Source organism: Nothoprocta perdicaria, unplaced genomic scaffold (assembly GCF_003342845.1).
Source record: "Nothoprocta perdicaria isolate Ctin4 unplaced genomic scaffold, notPer1 scaffold_206, whole genome shotgun sequence".
Lineage (NCBI taxonomy): Eukaryota > Metazoa > Chordata > Aves > Tinamiformes > Tinamidae > Nothoprocta > Nothoprocta perdicaria.
Window position 1 is genome coordinate 406783 of NW_020455272.1, and position 17891 is coordinate 424673.

The following is a 17891-nucleotide window of genomic DNA, read 5'->3' on the forward strand; positions in this document are numbered from 1 at the left end:
GTCGGGGCGGGCTCGGCTCCGCTCCGCCGCCGCCAGGTGAGGCGGTCCCTGCCCTGCCTCTCCCTCCTTCCGCGGCCGCCGCTGCTGCGGGTGCCGGCAGCATGGCGGAGTCCCAGGTGGTGCTCCTGGACGACCTGCACGTCAACGAGAAGGTGACGGAGGCCCAGGCGCGCTTCTACTACAGCGAGGAGCAGCGGCGGGCCCTGGAGGCGCTGGCGACGCGCGGCGAGGCGGCCTACAGGGAGACGCTGAAGAAGGAGCAGCTCCGCGACTTCCTCTCCGGCCGGGAGCTGCAGGCCCTGCGGGCCGCCTGGCGGGGCTACGACGACCCCCAGGAGGGCGGCAAAGTGGCRCGCGGGCCCGGCGGCGAGACCCTCTCGCTCGCCTACTGGCCCGAGTGCTCCGACACGGAGGTGCCGCCGCTCGACCTGGGCTGGACCGACAAGACCTTCTACCGGGGCATCAGCCGCGTGGCCCTCTTCACGCACCCGCGCAAGGAGGAGAGCGCGCCGCACCTCAAGGAGGTGGTGCGGGACATGATCCAGCAGGCCCAGAAGGTAGGGCCTGGCCCCGCACAGCGGCACGGCCGGCCCCATGGCGGTGGGGTCGGGCTCGGTGCCGCCTGCGTCGCCTGCACGTGCGGGAGCAACGTGGGGCATCGGCGACCAGCGCCTGGCCGTGACSTGTGGGGTGGAAGGGAGCTCTCCGACTCCTGGATTTCGTTTGCTGCCCTTTTCCGTGCGTGGTGGGCTCCCATTTTCCGCTGGTCAGTCCGTACGCTTTTCCGGGCAGCTCATTGCCAGTCCTAATGGCATGATGGTTTGGCCACATGAAGTAAGAGCTGACATCCGGGATGGGGTTAACCCGGCGTATCCTGGCGTTCTGTGTCCGAGGTTCGCGCCGTCCTGCCCCCTTCCCACTCATTGCATCAGGGAGGCGCGTGCGGATGCCCTTCCCGCTGCCTCTCCCGACCGCGCAGGGAGCCCTGTTGGAGCAGAGAGGGGCTGTTCCTGTGGCCTCAGCAGCACCCAGCCGCGCTCGCCAGGCAGCCAAGTCCGGACAACGAGCGGCGGCTCCTCCTGTTCATCTGCAGAGACTGTCAGTGGCGACGGCGCCTCTGCCGAGAGCCCAAACCAGCCCGGACCGTGCAGGAGCTTGCACAGGCATAGCTAGGGGCACAACGAGGAGGGGTTTTTCCGCTGGATCTAGGTGGACTTTTCATGCAGGAAATGATTCCTGTCAGGGCTGGTGTCCACTCCATCAAAAAGGGTATCAGTGTCAGGTTTTTCCTCCCCGCTTTTCGTTTTGTTGCTTTCTGAGAGGTGAATCCAGTGGTTGTTTCCTCCTCCCCGCCTCCGGGCACAAACTACCTGCACACCCCTTGCAGAGACATGTTAAAACCAGACCTGCTGGGATATACAGAAAACTTTCCAGCAAGACATGGATGTGTGSTCTCCTCAGTTCACTGCTACCTCATGGCCGCTGTGAAACCAGAAGCTGCAAAGTCCTTTCATTCTGATGTGGTGTAACTCCACATCCTCTTTGCACCGGCATAAATGCCTCTACAGGTGGTGTGATGATGAGGAAACGTGGCTTTTTCATAGGTGTTCTGGCACCTGAAAGTAATTAATTGCCCTGGAAATTTTTTCCTTGACCAGCTGAACTGTGCCCCTCCCAGCTCAAAGGTGGTTTCATGTTTAACAGCCATTTAAGAGTTTAATGGCCTTTTTCTTCCATAACTATGCMCATTGTGCTCTGCTGAGCTGGTCCTGGAGAATAAAGTCTCCAGGCTGCAGCTTTCCATTCAGCAGTGTTGTAGCTAGGGGAGGACTAAACAGGTAGCAGTAATATTTGRCACATGGCTGTGGGTCACTTATCATCGGTGTTTAACAAACGTGTTAATTAAGCTACCGTGCCGCAATAAGATCGGCAAATTAATGCTTGCCAATCTGTACATACCTAAGAAGAGGCTGGCACACCCATGCCCCTATAGATAAGCAGTGTTATTATCCATAGGGGAGGTAGAGGAATGGGAAAAAAACCTTGCAGGGGTAAACRCTCATGCTCTGACTTGCTGGATTTGGGAACGCTCCTAGCTAATCCTGACAGATCAGTGTGACATGRGATTGGGAAGACTATGGCATATTAACAAGGACAAACAACTCCGGTTGCCAGCCGGGAGGTGTCAGTTGCAAGGGAGTTGATCAGCTGCCCATGGAGGGGTACATTTTTCATGGGTTTAGTCCTTGGCTTTGCAAAAAAACGTGATTTGACTTAGAGACCCAAAGCACTGAGGGGACTGGCCCTGCAGATTGCAAAGTCAGTGTTATTAAGTAGTTGGGGTGCTGAAATTCCGGCAGATGTAGGACTCCTTGCAAACAGATGGGATGGAAAGCAAACACAATTCACACCTCTGCTAGCTATTCTTGTTCAACCCCCTCTGTAGATGTTCTTACTTCAACTAAATCATGTCTGGTGTCCATGTTTCTAAGTAACAGCATCCATATCAGAGTGTGCGTTTGGGTGAGAAATGACAGGGTTTAATTAATGCATGGAAACATCATGCCTTCAATCATAATCTGTACAGTAAGTTGTTTAGGGATAAAGTGACACAAGTTCACTGTATTTTATTTTTTCAGAAGTTTTGATAAAATTTCATGTATTTTGCTGCTTTGTGTGGAAGATAAGATCTCAGGTGGGAGCTGAATCCAGTTCTGCTTAGCAGAACTTATCAGGAGTTTTACTATTATTTTATAATGGTGCTCTGTCACGTGACCTGTGTCAAAAATGTGCACATTAATGATTGGCATAAACACCATGGTGACTCTTTTTATTTTCTTTTTAATAAATAACAGCTTGTGTAAGTACTGCTGACAGAAAGCCTGGCAGAGCAGAGGTGTTGGGTTTTTTTTGGCAGTACAAGCAGAGTCTCAGCAAGAACAGTCTAGGGGATGCCATGTACCACGGCATCCATTTCCCCAAACCTCCCTTGCTCAAGAACCATTTCAAAGCACAGTGCTCTCTGGTGGGAATTATTCCACCTCTTACCACCTCTTATTCTCAAAACCACAGTTTTGAGAATAAAAAAACCTACAGCTGATCTATGTGAGAAAATTATATCACTTCATCCATCCTTAAACTCCACACACATCTTTTTGCATTACCCCAACACATGCTGGCTGGTCCCTGAGACTTCAGGGCTCGTGAAATTTGGAATTTAGCCATTTGCCTTTGGTGTTCTTCAGGCCTCTAAAGAAAGCCATCTTCACCTAGAAGAAGGAGAACCCTCCAAAAGATTTATTAAGTTCCTTCCAAAGCGTAGCAGGAGCCATGCCAGAAAATTATGAGATTGTTGGAGGTGCTTGGGCATGTACATTCCTGTACTTTGGTCTCCCCTATATCCTCCTCCTCCCTATTCTGGTACCAGTGCTCTCCTTTATTTTGCACCAGTGTGATGGGCCTCCCTTTCAGTTCCTAATGTTTTATTTAGCTGCCTGTCTTCTGTCTTCTTCTTTCTAGATTATTGCTGTGGTCATGGATATATTTACAGATCGGGACATCTTCCGAGACATTGTGGATGCAGCATATAAGCGCTGGATTCCTGTCTATATAATCCTAGATGAGGAYGGTGTGAAGCTCTTCTTAGAAATGTGCCGATGCCTCGAGCTCAAGGACTTGCAGATCCGGGTAAGGCATTAAATAATGGACCGTTATTTGCCACAGGTCAGTGACCTTTTTGAGTTGTAATGCACTTTGGAACTTATTTGGACGGATGGACAGATCTGTTCCTCTGTATCAGCCACATCGCAGAACCTGAGATAAGAGTTAGTGAAACATAGACAAATAAGAGAGTATCTTGCTGACACAGAAGAAAAGRAAAAAAAAGAGAAAAAGGAAAGACTTGGATTATTTGCCTTGTGAAGTAAAAAAATCCTCTTTGGGAAGAAGCTTGTCTAAGGAAATTCCTGTGGGTCTTCTGTTCAAAGATTCAAACTCATCTAGAGTCCAGCTATTGTTGAGCTATTGTTTGCATGGATCCCAGTTTTAGAACACGTTTGTTTTGTGAAATCAAGACCTTCCTCACAAGCAGCAGCCTTTCGACCCCATCTGTAGCCGGGATGAGCCTGTAGTCTTCTTTTGCCTGAGAAAATAAAGGACTGGGGAGCAGTCCACTGTGGATGGGGGATGCATCATACAGTGGATGCAGCACAGCAGGGCAGTCAGCCTAGCTTGCCTGGCACAAGCAGCCTGAGTAGGATTGCCTTCCATTATACACAGACTGAAATACTCTGTGTTTATACTTAGTATTATCCTTCTTATTGTTTTAATGTATTAGTTTAAAGCTTATGAAGCTTATTAGCTTAAAACACTGTCACTGCTTAGAGATTTGTTTCAGATCCTGGAGAGACTGCTATGCTGGTAACAACCTACAGAGCTTGTCCAGCTGTTTTCCTTAGTAGCGAAGGCAAAAGGTGCCTTTTTGCCTGGGGGAAGGGCTGATCTTCTAAATACTCTCAATTAATAGTTAAAAAAAAAAAAAAGGCTCAAGAGGTTCTGAAGGTTAGAGAAGCTCATAGAACATGTAATAGTCAAGGAGAGCCAGCTTAAATCTGGATGAAAATGCCTTGCATACATCTGAACAATGCTCCTGTGAACTACTGTTCTGTTCTCAGTTTCTAGACTTCTCCATCAAAAAAGTCATGCAGCTGAGCAGTTGACTCGTTTAGCTCCCAAAGAGAAAGGGAAGTTTCCTTCCTCTGGTGTCTTTGAAAGCAAGATAGAGGCATCATTATACTAGACCTGTTTCAAGCTTCAGGAGTACTCAGTGGCCTAGACCTGAGTTTCCTTGGTAGAAAACTGAAACAGCAGCAGTAATTCTYTCTTTTTTCTTTTTTTTTTCTTTTTTTGTCCTGATAACTATTTCCCAGTACTTTTCTCACTATGTCATCATGTATGGGAATGATAACTTCAGTACTAAATATTCTGATTACAGGATAGCATGGAAAAGAAATTACTTGGCATTTTAGTAAAAGTTGCAATGTTTTTGGAGACGTGTTCCTTTTTGTCTGCCTTCTCCATCTTTACACAGGAGGTGGTCCCCTCCTGCTCCTCCTCTTACCTCTTTCTATAAATACAGCAGTGTTTCTTAAATTTCTTAAATGTTTCTTCAGTTTGTCTTAAATTTTTAAAATACAGCAGTATTTTCAAAGACTTCCTAGCCTGAAACATGTCTTCACAGTGGCATGCAACAGCAGKGACTTGGACCTGCAGCATCCTGGTTGTATGACAAGATCACCCTTTCCAAAKCAGAGCTCAAACTGATACTTCTCAAAAGTGGTAGAAAACTCTTCTAACCTTCCCTTCTCTAAGAGGCGTAATTGTTTTTCTTTAGACTTCCTTAGCTTAAAAAAGTCCAAAACACAAACTGAAAGAGAACTTTTTAACATCCSTCTGTAATTTAATTCTTCAGTTTTCAATCTTCTTCAAGCCTTCCCTATCCCTTTCCAGCTCTCTCATATTGAGTTTCTTACTAAGGGTTTGTTACATTCCTTTCCCAGCGTGGCTGACGTGGCTTTAGTTACCCTTGTCAAGGCTAATACATTTTATTCCTTTCTGTAGTGCCACACTGGGTGTTATGAAAGGACTGGGAAAACTCTTCCTCTAGGCAGAGGAAAGTCCTTCCTGTAAGGAGAAAGAGGTCATGTGTCTTTGAAGGAAGATGAGCTCTTARTATCCTACCCTGATTCTTGTTCTTTTCCATCCTGGCCTATATGTCTGTCAGCTAAGAAACAGCTGGTTGGTAAAACTTTTCTCCAAGACTTACTTGGATGTAACTAGGCTGCTGTTTGTGTCAGTACAGCAGAAATTATTCTCCTGATTCTCCTGACACCAGGCTTTGGCTACCCAAGAAATCTCCAGCCAGGTACACTCTCCCATATGAGGAGATATCTAATGTGCTTAGGGTTGTTTTGCAATATAGTCCTGAAGACCCACCTGTAAAGCAGAAAATAAGCTGGACCTATAGTCATCTTCTGGCAGAATCATTTCATCTCCTGCTGCTGATCTCAGAGGTTATTGGAATTGCTAAGGAAGAAGCAAAGTCTCTAGTCCAGCTAACTCTATCATTTTCTCATTTCGTATTTATGCAACGTCTTCTTCTTGACATCTGCTTTCGTGCCTTAAATTCTTTTACAGATTATCAGCTACAAGGAAAAGAATTTGCCTTTCTGTCATCTTTTTGTGTAACCATTTTGCTTTTTTTTTCTAGAAGGTTTTGACCAGTGGACCACAGCTTGTCAGTAAAGGAAATTTCTTACTCTCCTTGCCTTCTTCCCATCTCTTCTTTGGAATACTTCTGCAAGATTTGCAGGATAGCTTTTGCTTGGGAAGCTGCAGCAAGTGGGGAGGTAACTTCAGGGTTGACCCTCAAGTTGTGATCCCAGAACTTGCACAGAAATGCAAGTTCTGATTGTGGAGAAAGAGAGAGATGGCACATTGCCATGGATCTTCATTGCTGCAGGGTCAAGGTGCTTATTCTGGTTTCTGTCATCCCCTCATCAGATTTTGAGATTGCTCTGTGTTTCATGCTCTTTTGTTTTCATCTCTCTGTTCACCCAAAGCAGAGGGCATTTCTTGAGCTTTTAAAACAGGGAGATCTATTGTTAACACTAGAGTTTGTCCTTTGTCTATGCACAGTGTTGGAGGGTTTACAAAGATCCTTACTGTTTTATCTGTCTGAGATGACAAGGTGTTATGATCTGCCCACAGTCTCACAGGAAGGAAACTGTTACAGAAGAGACAGTAACTCACTCTGCATGAGACAACAAGTTCTTTAGTGACTCTCAACATAAAATGAGGGCAAAAAAACCCCCACTTTTTGTCTCATTTCAAGGCCAAAGTTCACTCGAAGTGCATTTAAATTCAACTATCTGCACATTCATCCTTGGATGTTGGTAAGAGCATGCTTTGTATGTTAGTAAGAGCATGTTTTGGATGCATGAGTCATGTGGCTGCCTGAGCCTGCGGGGCATGGTTTGCCAGACTTCTGTTACGTTTCACACAAGGGAGTTTCTGAGATCAGAATGAATCAAAGTTCTCATGGATGTAAAATTCATAGGTGCCCACAAGCCCTCCTCTTGTTAACTAGAGGGTCAGCCTTCTCAATAGCTTTTAGATGAGTTCTGTCCTCCATGCTTCTTCTAGGACTCTAAAAATAATATTTCTGCKCAAAGACAAGGAGTTTGCCCGGAGCTCCAGGCAAACCCAAGGAATGTGGTATCTGCAGGAAGTTCATCTTCATGTTCATATTTAGATTCATTTTCCCTGCATGAAAGGAGATCATTTSCTTACTCCAGGAATTCTTAAATGCTCCTCCAAGTTTCTCTCTAGGGCTTTCTGAAATTTTATTTCAGTTCACATATTTACCTCAGCTTTCCCTGTCCAATCCTAAGTGAGTGGGGAAGCTGACCGTGATGCAGGAGTCTTAGTGTTTTTAACAATCTGCTAGAGAATTGGCCTTTAGAAAATAGGGGTTTCCAAGGCTCATTTTTCCCAAATACCCATCTGAATCATAATGACATTGCCAGCAAGGTACAGCTAGGCGCATTCCCTCTTATTCTACCTGACTACCTGCAGGTTCCAGTACTACCTCCAAAGAGGTAATTTCCAAAGAAACACTTTTTCCAGAAGTGTTCTTTTGGAAAAGAACAAAAAAGTGTTCTTTCCAAAGAAACACTTTTTCCAAATCTATTTAGGGCAGACTCAAAGGGTAAGTCCCCAGTCTTTCCCAGCACTATCTGGTGGAAGTTTCCAGATTGCTGTTGCTTTTGTGTCTCTGTAGAATGAGTACTTAATACCCATCTCTTCCACTTAGAGCTCTACTCACCACAAATGACAGCCTTAAACACCATGAAGTAGAAAGATGCCACTGAGGCCCACATTAATCTTGTGTGTCCACATGAATCTCCCTGCCTTTCATATTTCTCTGGAATCTCCATCTCCAGGATTTTAGAGCAGAAAAGAACAGATTTCTGGGGCTTGCACCTCGATGCAGCCATGCAAGGAAACAGAGCACAGGAGTTAGCCCAACAAATGCTGCTGACTGAAGGGATCTGGCTTTTTGAAGGGCACCAGAAGGGCAATCCCTACATTTTGAATAAACAAAAGCAGTGCATGGGGCTCTTGAGTCACTGTCATACATCAGCTACTGCTTTGTTCTGTTGCCTATCTGTTATTTGTTTTAAAGCTGTTTGTGCCAACCACCTCAACCTGAAATAAGGATCTCTGCTTGCATTGCAACATACAGGAGGGAAGGACACRCAGGATTCCTTAATGGAAGCAGTTGCATCACTTGCCTTTAGGGTTCATCTTGTCTATCCTCACCCTGCCCAACACCAACTCTTGGCCACTGCTGCCCAGGTCTCTTTTTAGGGACAACTGAATGTCAGTCACAACGCAGTGACTGACCGACTTATTAAACTGGGGCTAATTTAACTTTCTGTGGATTCTGGGTGAGGTGTAAAAGTGTGGCACAACAAAACAAGGCTGATCTCTTCACTGTGTGTATTAGGATCCTTTGTCAGGCTTGAGTGTTACCAGTCTGCATAAGTTGCTGACAGGCGCAGGCAATTAATCATTGCTGGTGATGAGGAGTGGTGCAAACCTGCATAAACAAAATGTGGAAATATAACCCAGGCTGCAGCTTCCAGAAGCCAGGATATGACAAACCTTAAGCAGCTGTCTACAGCAGAAGCTTCAAAAGGAATACAGATCTGGAGGAGTCACTCTCTTCTATCTGGGAACTGTTCCCATTACCCAGAACATCTGTCTCTGCTGTAAAGCGTGCCCAAAGAAAATGGTTGAAATCTCACCTCGTTTATATTTGCCTTTCATCTTTAACTATTTTATAGTCTTCCATACATGAATCCCGGCTTGTTCCTCATCTGCACAAGCCTGATCCCACAGTCTTCAAGTGCTCTGAGATCCTTCAAGGCAGCAAACATACAAATAACCTATTAAGTGGCTCGATGTTTATGTGACTTGATGCATGTTTTCTGAACTTCACAATGTATTTGTGTGTATTTATGCCTCCTGTGCCTACTTTGCACAAGGAGGTTTATATGTTCAGCTGTTAGCTGCTATCCCTTCTGTGCCTTTGCAAGAGTTAAGTGTACCTCAGTCGCTGCAAAAATTCAAATGTTCTTTCCAGCGAAATAAGGTGCTGCAGCCTGCACACCTGGTAAAACCAACACTTGCTAAATGCTTAGAAACGTCCTGCTACCACCCAGCCTGATAATTCTTGATTCTGAAATGCATTCTGCACATGAGAGCAGTTGACTGATTGATGTGTACTTCTTGACCTTGCAGACAATATTCTATAATTGATCCCAAATCCAGTTTTATTCTGTAAGGAAAAAATGATTTTAGGTGAACAGCCACCCAACTACAAATGCTGCAAAGGGCAGCCCTGCTCCCGTGCTCTKCCCAACCTGCATTCAGCATCCCACACATATGACTCACAGCTAGGCCTTGGGCAAGTCACTTCATCTTTTTTCACTCCATCTTTTTTTCTCTCAGATTCCTCATCTCTAAAACAAGGTAATAATACTTTCAGCAGCGTTGGGAGGATTAATCAGCTAATGCCCACACAGAACTCCAGACGGATAAAGCAGTAGATGAATGCAGAATAGTAGTATCATTAGTTACTGTTAGTCAGAATTTGTACTGCCACTGCTGTATTTTTACTGAGGAAAATAGGAGCAGATTCGAAAGGTAAGAGTTATATTCARAAAACTGTTTTTTGAAAGACTTCTGCCTTCTTATAATCACTTGTTCCTGCATACCGCTTTCTATAGCCTATCAATATTTAAGCTGTCGGTGAAGTTCATAATAATAGCACTTAGCACTTGATGGGATCTAAGGCTGTACCAGCATTAGCCAAATCCTCATGATTCTCTTGTTCTGCAGATGGGGGAAGAATGAGGCAAAGGTGAATTGACTTTTCCAAAGCATCACAGGGAATAGTGACACAACTGTGATTATCCTTGGGACTGTCTGAGTGACCCTGGTTTTATTCCTCCAGATCACAATAATTTTTGCCTTTCATTCTTAAAGAATCCTTGCAAAAATAGATGGTAGAATAAAGAAAATCGTCTAAATTTGTATGTTGGAGTGACAAGATAATTTGCTCTAAACTTATGCTGACAGTCAATGTGCTTTCTTGTTTGTTTGTTTGTTTTGTTGTTTGGGGGGGTTGTTTGTTTTTGCTGGCTTTTTGTCCGGGGAGGCAGAGCATTTACCTGTCGGGCACCTGAGCCTCAGACAGCCAGAASCCACGGACTCAGCGTTAGTCTGAGCAGAGTAACTCTCAGTCTGGTATGAAAATGTGCTCTTGCAGTAAATGCAGACATGCATCTTGAAGCAGATCATAGAACCTTAAATTAGTGTTTTCTCCGTCCCTGGTAGTCTTCTGATTTATTACTTGTAGATTTGGTGGTCAAATGGGGAAAGGCGAGACCAGATTTTTGAGGAGAGGTAATAGCTTCATGTCCTTTCAATTCATCTCATAAAAGATTTTGCCTTCCTCTTCTTGGGACATTGATAGAGACGTTTGTCCTACTTCTTCTGCTTGCAAAAAAAAWATGTTCTCTGTTCTTTCCTTTGCACACTGAAGAACTTAGGCAGATATTTGAGGTGCCTGGAGTCCTTAAAATGAGAAAGGTTGAGGTTCTTCTTTTGTTATAACAGGCAGGAAACACGCATGTTCTGAGTAACAGAACTGATTCTTCATCTCTTCTGCAATAACTAAATTTTCTAGTCTTCCAATTTGACTGCTTTTTTTTCAAGCTATATGTTGTTGGTGTCAAAACGCAATCACYAAAAAAAGAGCCTCATTTGGGCCTGCCTCATTTATTACTTTCCTTTCTCATCCTCTATACCTTCCTCCATATTACCTTCCTCCACTATCCTCATCCTCCATATCCATCCTCCTTCCATACCTCATTCCTACCTAGCTGCATCTTTTAGATTGCACACGAGTTGGGAAATTTCTTGGTGCTGTGCTCYCCGTAGCCAAGTCTGGAGAGCAGTTTAGGAGCACTGTGGAAGGGGGGTCAGCCTTCAAGAGAGCACATACATGATTCAGAGCTACCTCTGATTCATTGCTCTGAACAGGGCTGGGCCTTCAGAGCTGCCACACAAGACTGGGGACAGAGGATTATTTGATTTTGAAAGCCTTCTYTTGCCAGAGGGCTAAGACGAATAGCTAAGAGAGCAGGCAGTGCTACCAAAAGCCTGGCCTATTGGACAGGGCTGTAATTTGAGGGAGGGAAGTGACCTGTACAGACAGGGGCTGACAGCAGGGCCTTCGGTGCCGCGCTTTCCTTCCTGCAGCCCTTCTGATTTCTGCTGGCTGATATAAAATGAGCTGTAGTCCCACATGCAGTGAGATAATGTGAGTGACATGTTAAGACTTGGAGCTGGCAATTATCTAATTCTCTGCCCTATGTATTGTGACATTTTGTCTCTTACTTCCCTGCTAGAACATCCGTATTCGCTCTGTGACAGGAGTTGGGTTCTATATGCCAACAGGGAAGATCAGAGGTACTCTGGCATCCCGATTCCTGATGGTGGATGGTGAAAAAGTGGCCACAGGATCCTACAGGTGGGTTGCTCTTGCTTAAGGGAGCTGGAGTGTCTTCCTTCCGTGTCATTCCATTTCTTATCGCAGCCTTTATAATCTTTGACATCTGTAGAAATCAGAGTGGGACAACAGAGAAGGTGKTACAGGACACAGGCTGCTCCCAGGAGAAGAGAACTTGCCCATGCTAATGGTCTGTTTTAGTGTGCTGGACATCCGGCCACTCTGCATCAGGTGGTGGCCAGCGAGGACTCCCCGCTAGCCACAGCGATCAGTGCTCTGCAGTGAGGCTGAGTCTGCAGACTCCTCCCACTGAGGAAGTATTGCTTTTTGCCTGTAAAAGAACAGGAATAAAGAACTTCAAAACTGGGCTGTACTAACCCAGGTTGACATGGCTGTATGGGCAAATGGTAGAGGGTTAGGCATTCCCACATAGTGTTTTAGATATTGTTAGATAYGCTGGATCAAGTTAGATGTGCTGGATCAGCCCAAAATCTAACGTCAGTTCTGTTTCCTTCTCTTAGCTTCACGTGGAGCTCATCCCATGTTGACAGAAACATCCTACTCGTACTGACAGGACAGCATGTGGAGATGTTTGATATTGAGTTTCGTGAGCTCTATGCCATTTCAGAGGAAGTTAATCTCTACAAAGAGCTGGGTATTGCCAATCCGCTCCCTCCCGGAGTGGGTAAACTGGGTCTTCATTCCTCCACCGTGGCCCGGAAGATCATCAACCCCAAGTATGGTTTAGTGGCAGGGGCGACCCGCGGCGATATGATGCTCTGGGCTTCACGTCACAGGCAGGAGAACCAGGGGAATTTGGAAAAGGAGGAAACAAGTGAGTCGAAGAAGCGGTTGAATCAGTTCCTGAATGATTTAGTCACATTGGAGCAAGAACTCCCAGAGATTGAGCCCCCTCTGGAGAACCTGAACAAGTTAAATAGGAGTCCTCAGAAACTGTTCTGTCGRCTCCAGGTGGACTTGAAAAATAAATCCAAATCTAGAGAATCTATTCGTGATATGAAGAAGGAAGACGCCCAGCCCAACTCAAAGCAAGGGAAACGTTTTGCCAGTGGGCTTTTCAGTCGCAAGGCCAAACGGTCTCCAGGCTCGAGCAGTGAGGCCAATTCTTTTGCCAGTGAAGGACATTCAGGAGAAGACCTTGGGAACATGAAACTGGAATATGAACGGCTCAGCATCGGTCAYGCCAGTGTTCGGAGTGCTGGAGGCATCTCAGGTAAAACCTTTCCCTGCAGCGCCTCTGTGCTTCCTCTCTGCTCCAGTGGTCCCTTCTGTCCCTTCTTCTGAGCCTAGTTTGATTGCTGCAGAAATGTCCAACACAGACCCGTGTGAGTAGATCCTGTCATCACCTCTGTGTTAAAATGACCAGGATTAAAGAAGAGTAAAGGTCGTTTCAAATGAAACATAATTCTGAGCAACTTAATGGCAGTTTCCTCGTGTGACTGGCATTTCCTACGTAAATGTTTTCTGAGACTTGGCAGCAAGCAGGTATTGGGAAAACAGAGGGAAAGGTGAATGTCTCCTTCTGAAAATAAGGTTGAGTGTACAGTTCTTGAATGGCCATTGAAGTGGCAGCAGGRTGGTCAGTGTCGTGACAGGGTGCAGAGGCATTTCCAGTGTAACCCCTCCTTGCCTCAGTTGGCTTTGTTTGKCTGGATTTACTGTGAAAAGGTTGATAGTGTAGAATAAGAAAAAGCAGGTTGTTATGTTGAGGTGAGGGGGGAAGGAGTGGAGGAGAGGGCAGAGATCTTTCTAGTTTGCTACTTTATCCCCTGAAACAGGGGAGAGGGTCATGAAAAGAGAAGCTGTGCGGGGCTACTAGATCTCAGCCCTTCATTCTTCTCTGCTGTGTGATTTATATTTTCACTATGTTCCTTCAAAGGTTCATCAGGTTCAAGACCCAAGTGATAAAGATCTCTCCCAATTTATGGGTTAATAACTAACTTGCCAAGGTTTTAGATGTTTTGTCAGACTGAAGTAAATCTATGAACTATTCAGCTTGGTTGTCCCCTTCTCTGTAAGCTGTGCTTGCTGCCAAAGCATCCTGCTCCAACAGGAAAATAAACTAGTTCAGGGGAGAACATTTCTTCTCCATATGGCTGTCTGGGGACCATTGTATGCTCTGATAAATGTGAAGTGCAGGAGTAGAACAACTGAATTCCCTTGAGACTGCTATGTTGTGAGATGGAAAGACATTCTCTGCAGACTAAAAAAAAAAAAAAAAAAGACGAGGTATTGGAGGTATTGGGAGAGTCAAAAGTAGTGATTGATTCAGTTCTTAGAAATATTTCTGTCTGAATGATTGGCAGACTTAAAACTGCCAAATCAGCACGAGCAGCACTGTAATAAGGCATGGAAGGTTCATTTAAGACCATAGCAGACCCCCTTTAGGATGTGTGATGGGCATTTRGGGAGGTGGGAGCAGACCCTGCTCCTTGTCTTCTCTCCAGATCTCCTTAGAAGCTCAGCACAGACAGTACGTGCTGCTGGACCTCACTCCCAAGAGCCAGGAAAGCCAAAGTCCATAAAGACCTATGGGGAGATGTGAGGGCAGCTCCTCTTGGAGCATTGGAGCGGAGGGCTTGCACTACCCTCTAGTGACAGATCTAGAGAACTGTGGGATCTGAGTTGTGATGTGTTTCTCTGAAGATGGGCTTGATAATATCTGCGCCTCCCTCTGTGTCTTGCTCTCAGCTCCTCTGAAGCAGACAGGAGGCCGTTCCCATCYCATGGGAAGTTTGGCCTAGACAAAGACGTGAGGCAGATGATTTATCCGTTGTAGAATGGAGCACTGAGCCCATTTGAGGCACTGYGCAGGCTAGGAGAGCAGGGGTATCCTATTGCATTTAACATGATGGAGCTAGGCCAGGCAGCCTGGGGCTTGGTCCGGGCCATTTGCAGCAAGAAACCACCACTGCATTTTGTTCTGGTTTCCTTTGTGCCATTGCTACCTCCCTCATGGCTGGCACCTCTTGCAGTAAAGGGGAACACAGGATTGARAACTTGAGGCACTTGAGTGTGGTTCCAAGCAAGCCAGCCTCAAAACTGGAAGTGCAGGGAAGCAGCTGAGGTCCAGAACATCAGCCTTCCTGCTACGTTCTTCCTAAGCAGGTAGGTCTCTCCAAGGAGTCAACAAATATATTTGCGCTTTACACCAATGTGAAAAATGGCCATTTGTGGTGACMCTGGGAGACCCTACAGCTATTGTAGTATGGAGCAAGCAGGCTTAGGTCATCTGGAGGGAAACACTGGAGAAACAGGACTACCTGTGTAATGCTTCTCAACTCTAACCCTGTTCGTTTCAAGCTTCTCTAGTCTAGTCATCCAAAAGTGACAAGTGAACAGAGGTGGCAGAGGAAACATTATTGAGATAGAAATTCATGGGAAGGAGGGGGAAAAAAAAATCACCGTGTAGCACCCTGTGGCTGCTTGCTTAGCCGCACATGCTTCTTTGGGACTGAATAAAACCTTCTTGAGCTTGGGTATGGATTAGAGCTCAGCTGCAAGATAAAAGCAGGAGGGTTTTGAGCAGGCCTGGTGAAAAGTGATGCTGGGCTCCTCGGGGTTTCAGCAGGGAGGCAACGAGTGGGAATGAGGGCTAGGAGGAAGGGAGAGATGTGCTTGGTATGCAGGCTGGCTAGGATGCAATTATTCTGAGCTTCACAGTTTGAAATAGCTGCCCTTAGCTTTTATAAAGATTAAACAGCACACTTAAGCCCTGTGGGCCTGTCTGTGCACACAGCCTCCAAAGTCACTATTAATTCTGTAGCTCCCCCGAAACACATCCTACCTTGCCAATGCACAGAAAGAGCAGATCCGCGTCCCGCGCAGCTCGCGGAGTAATTGAAAGCCATTATTCAAGCAGGCTAAAGGTCAGGCTCAACCCTCGAAGAGCAAATGGTGATGAAGAGAATCAACACTGGGAAGGAGAGCAACAGAAGTGYGTGCAGTGACAGCCTGGAAACCTGGGTATTTACCTGGCAGAAGATGATGCCGACAAATTAGAATTGGGAGCATGAAAAACCTGAGGGCCGCAGGCGAAGTGACGTCCTGAACTAAGTGCCTAAATGAACATGCTGGGTGTTGTGCTAGCACAGTGCCCGGCCAACGTGTTTTGTCTTGCAAGGTGCTCTGAAACCACCATGTCATCGAATTGACATGATTCTTGCACGTTGCCTGCGAGGAGAGCAGGAGCAGCAGCTCTGCAGCCGACCACGATCGTGTTAATTCTGTGCTGCTGCTGGGCAGGCTGTGATCAGCCGAGACGCTGGCATCTGCGTGGAGGTTCTGGGCGCTGGGAAGCTCTGTGTGCCTTTGGAAGCCGTGTGTGCCTTTGGAAGCCCCCACCCTTTGTGCTGGTTCTCCCTTGCAAGCTGCACTCCAAGGGGGCTGTCAGGAGGGCCCGCTGTGCTGAGCTGCTCTGGGGATCAGGCGTTTGCTGCACAACACACAGGCTTTCTAGGGGGATTTTCAGTTTCTTTTAGGTGCTTCTTGCAGCAAGGAAGTGCATTTACACTGCAATGCCACCCAAAAGCCTGCTTGGGTATCACTGGTGCTTTTGAGCCAAAGTGGGCTCCTAGGCAGGTRGCAAATGGATTTTTCAGCCCTTGTTACAAAGAGAAAGAGAGAAATGTCTTTCAGGGCATATAAGGTGAATGTCTGCTCTAACTACAGCAGAAAAAGGCCAGAAGATAAGAGTGGGAGTGGGCAGGAGAAAGGAGATTGAGCAGAGGGGGAGTATGGAAGCTTCTGAAAGGTAAACTCGAGGGTCTTCAATGTGACACAGACAGGGAGGGCAATGAGGGAGGTGAGAAGATAGCAGTAACAGTAACAGATAGCAGTGACAAGCGTAGTAGCAATACACAGAATGGAATCAAATGCCACAGGGAGGAGTGGGGAGGTGGCACCGTCACACAGGGCAGCCACAGGAGTGAGGGCAGTTGCAGTGCAGCCTCCCCCACGCAGGTCAGGAAGTTGCAGTGTTGAAGGAAAGTGCAGAAGAGCCGGGAAAGAGGAGAGAGGTCTTATCTTCCCCACGATCTCCCAGAGGAGGAAAACATTCATCAAATGTTTATTAACAAGAGTGACAAGAAAAACGCCTCAGTCATGGTGCAGAGGCGGTGCCTGGGCTGAACATCACAGCTTCTCAGCAAAGGCCAGGCTTTTCCCTAGCAGGTCACCATGACCTCTGGCTTCTCTCCCTCCTCATTCTCACCCTGCACGGACCACAGGCTCCCCCTGCTTTGGAGATGCCCACCCACCTTCCAGCTGTGGAGGTACACGAGCAGGGGCTGTCCTTGAATGGAGTCAATTGGAGGGGCAGCAGACCCTCTGGGTACAGTACAGGCATTGGAAGGTGCAGATATTGGGAAGCAGGAGCAACTTATGGAGGGAGCAATGAAAAACACTGTGAAGATAAAAAATTCCTGGCAGTGTACTACRTTACTTAACTGGGAGACCCTGAGGCCTCAGGATTTCTCTTGCAACAAAAATGCTAGAAGTCCTGCCACTTCAGATGTTTAAAACTGGACTTGATAGAAAGCTCTGAGGAGAATGTGTGGGCATCAAATGGATGAGATGACCCAAGGGTCCTTTTTATTCAGCCTTTACTCTTTGGCAGATCGCTCAACAAGTCTTGGCCAGACTAGTTTTAAGTGCCAGCTGGGAGCTGAGAATTCCACTGCTCAACCTGGGCAATAGGCCAGAGCCTGGAAAACACTTCTCCAGCGGTTTTCTCCATTGAATGCACTGACTTTCCTCTTGTTCCAGCATCTCTCCTTTCCACAAAAAGTAGGAAACAAAGCCCCAAAAGAACACAGACTAATTTATAATACAAGACGTGCAATAACTAATGAAAGAGGGCTGAACTGTGAGCCAAAAACTTTATCCCTATCTACTTTATTTAACATTAACATTTTAACCTCTTTTTATTCCAGGTAATCTGGGTCCAAACTCCTCCACGAGTGATAAAAACAAGCAGCCTACCTGTGTGTTATCTTGATGGAGACGGATCGTCGGGAGAGCGGAAGACTGAACAAGCTGGAACATCCACCTTTTGACTGATTTTGAACCTGCAGCCATGTCCTCCTCACACAGTGGCCTGGGAAGCCACTGTCCAGTGGCTTGGACTCACCTGGCACCCCCTGCTAAAGCCCATTGACTGGGTGAAGCTCAGGCTATGGATGGTCAGGCCCTTAAGTGAGGGCTAGCAGTGAATGTATTAATCCATATG

General features: G+C 46.4%; 1 protein-coding gene across 1 annotated transcript; it reads left to right on the top strand.

Annotated features, from left to right (window-relative positions):
• Positions 1–86: 86 nt before the first annotated feature.
• FAM83F (family with sequence similarity 83 member F) lies at positions 87–17782 on the top strand. Its single transcript, XM_026038297.1, has 5 exons — positions 87–557; positions 3520–3687; positions 11541–11662; positions 12163–12875; positions 17596–17782. The coding sequence occupies exons 1-5, from the start codon at positions 102–104 to the stop codon at positions 17658–17660; spliced, it is 1524 nt and encodes a 507-aa protein (XP_025894082.1). The 5' UTR covers positions 87–101; the 3' UTR covers positions 17661–17782.
• The last annotated feature ends 109 nt before the right edge of the window (positions 17783–17891 follow it).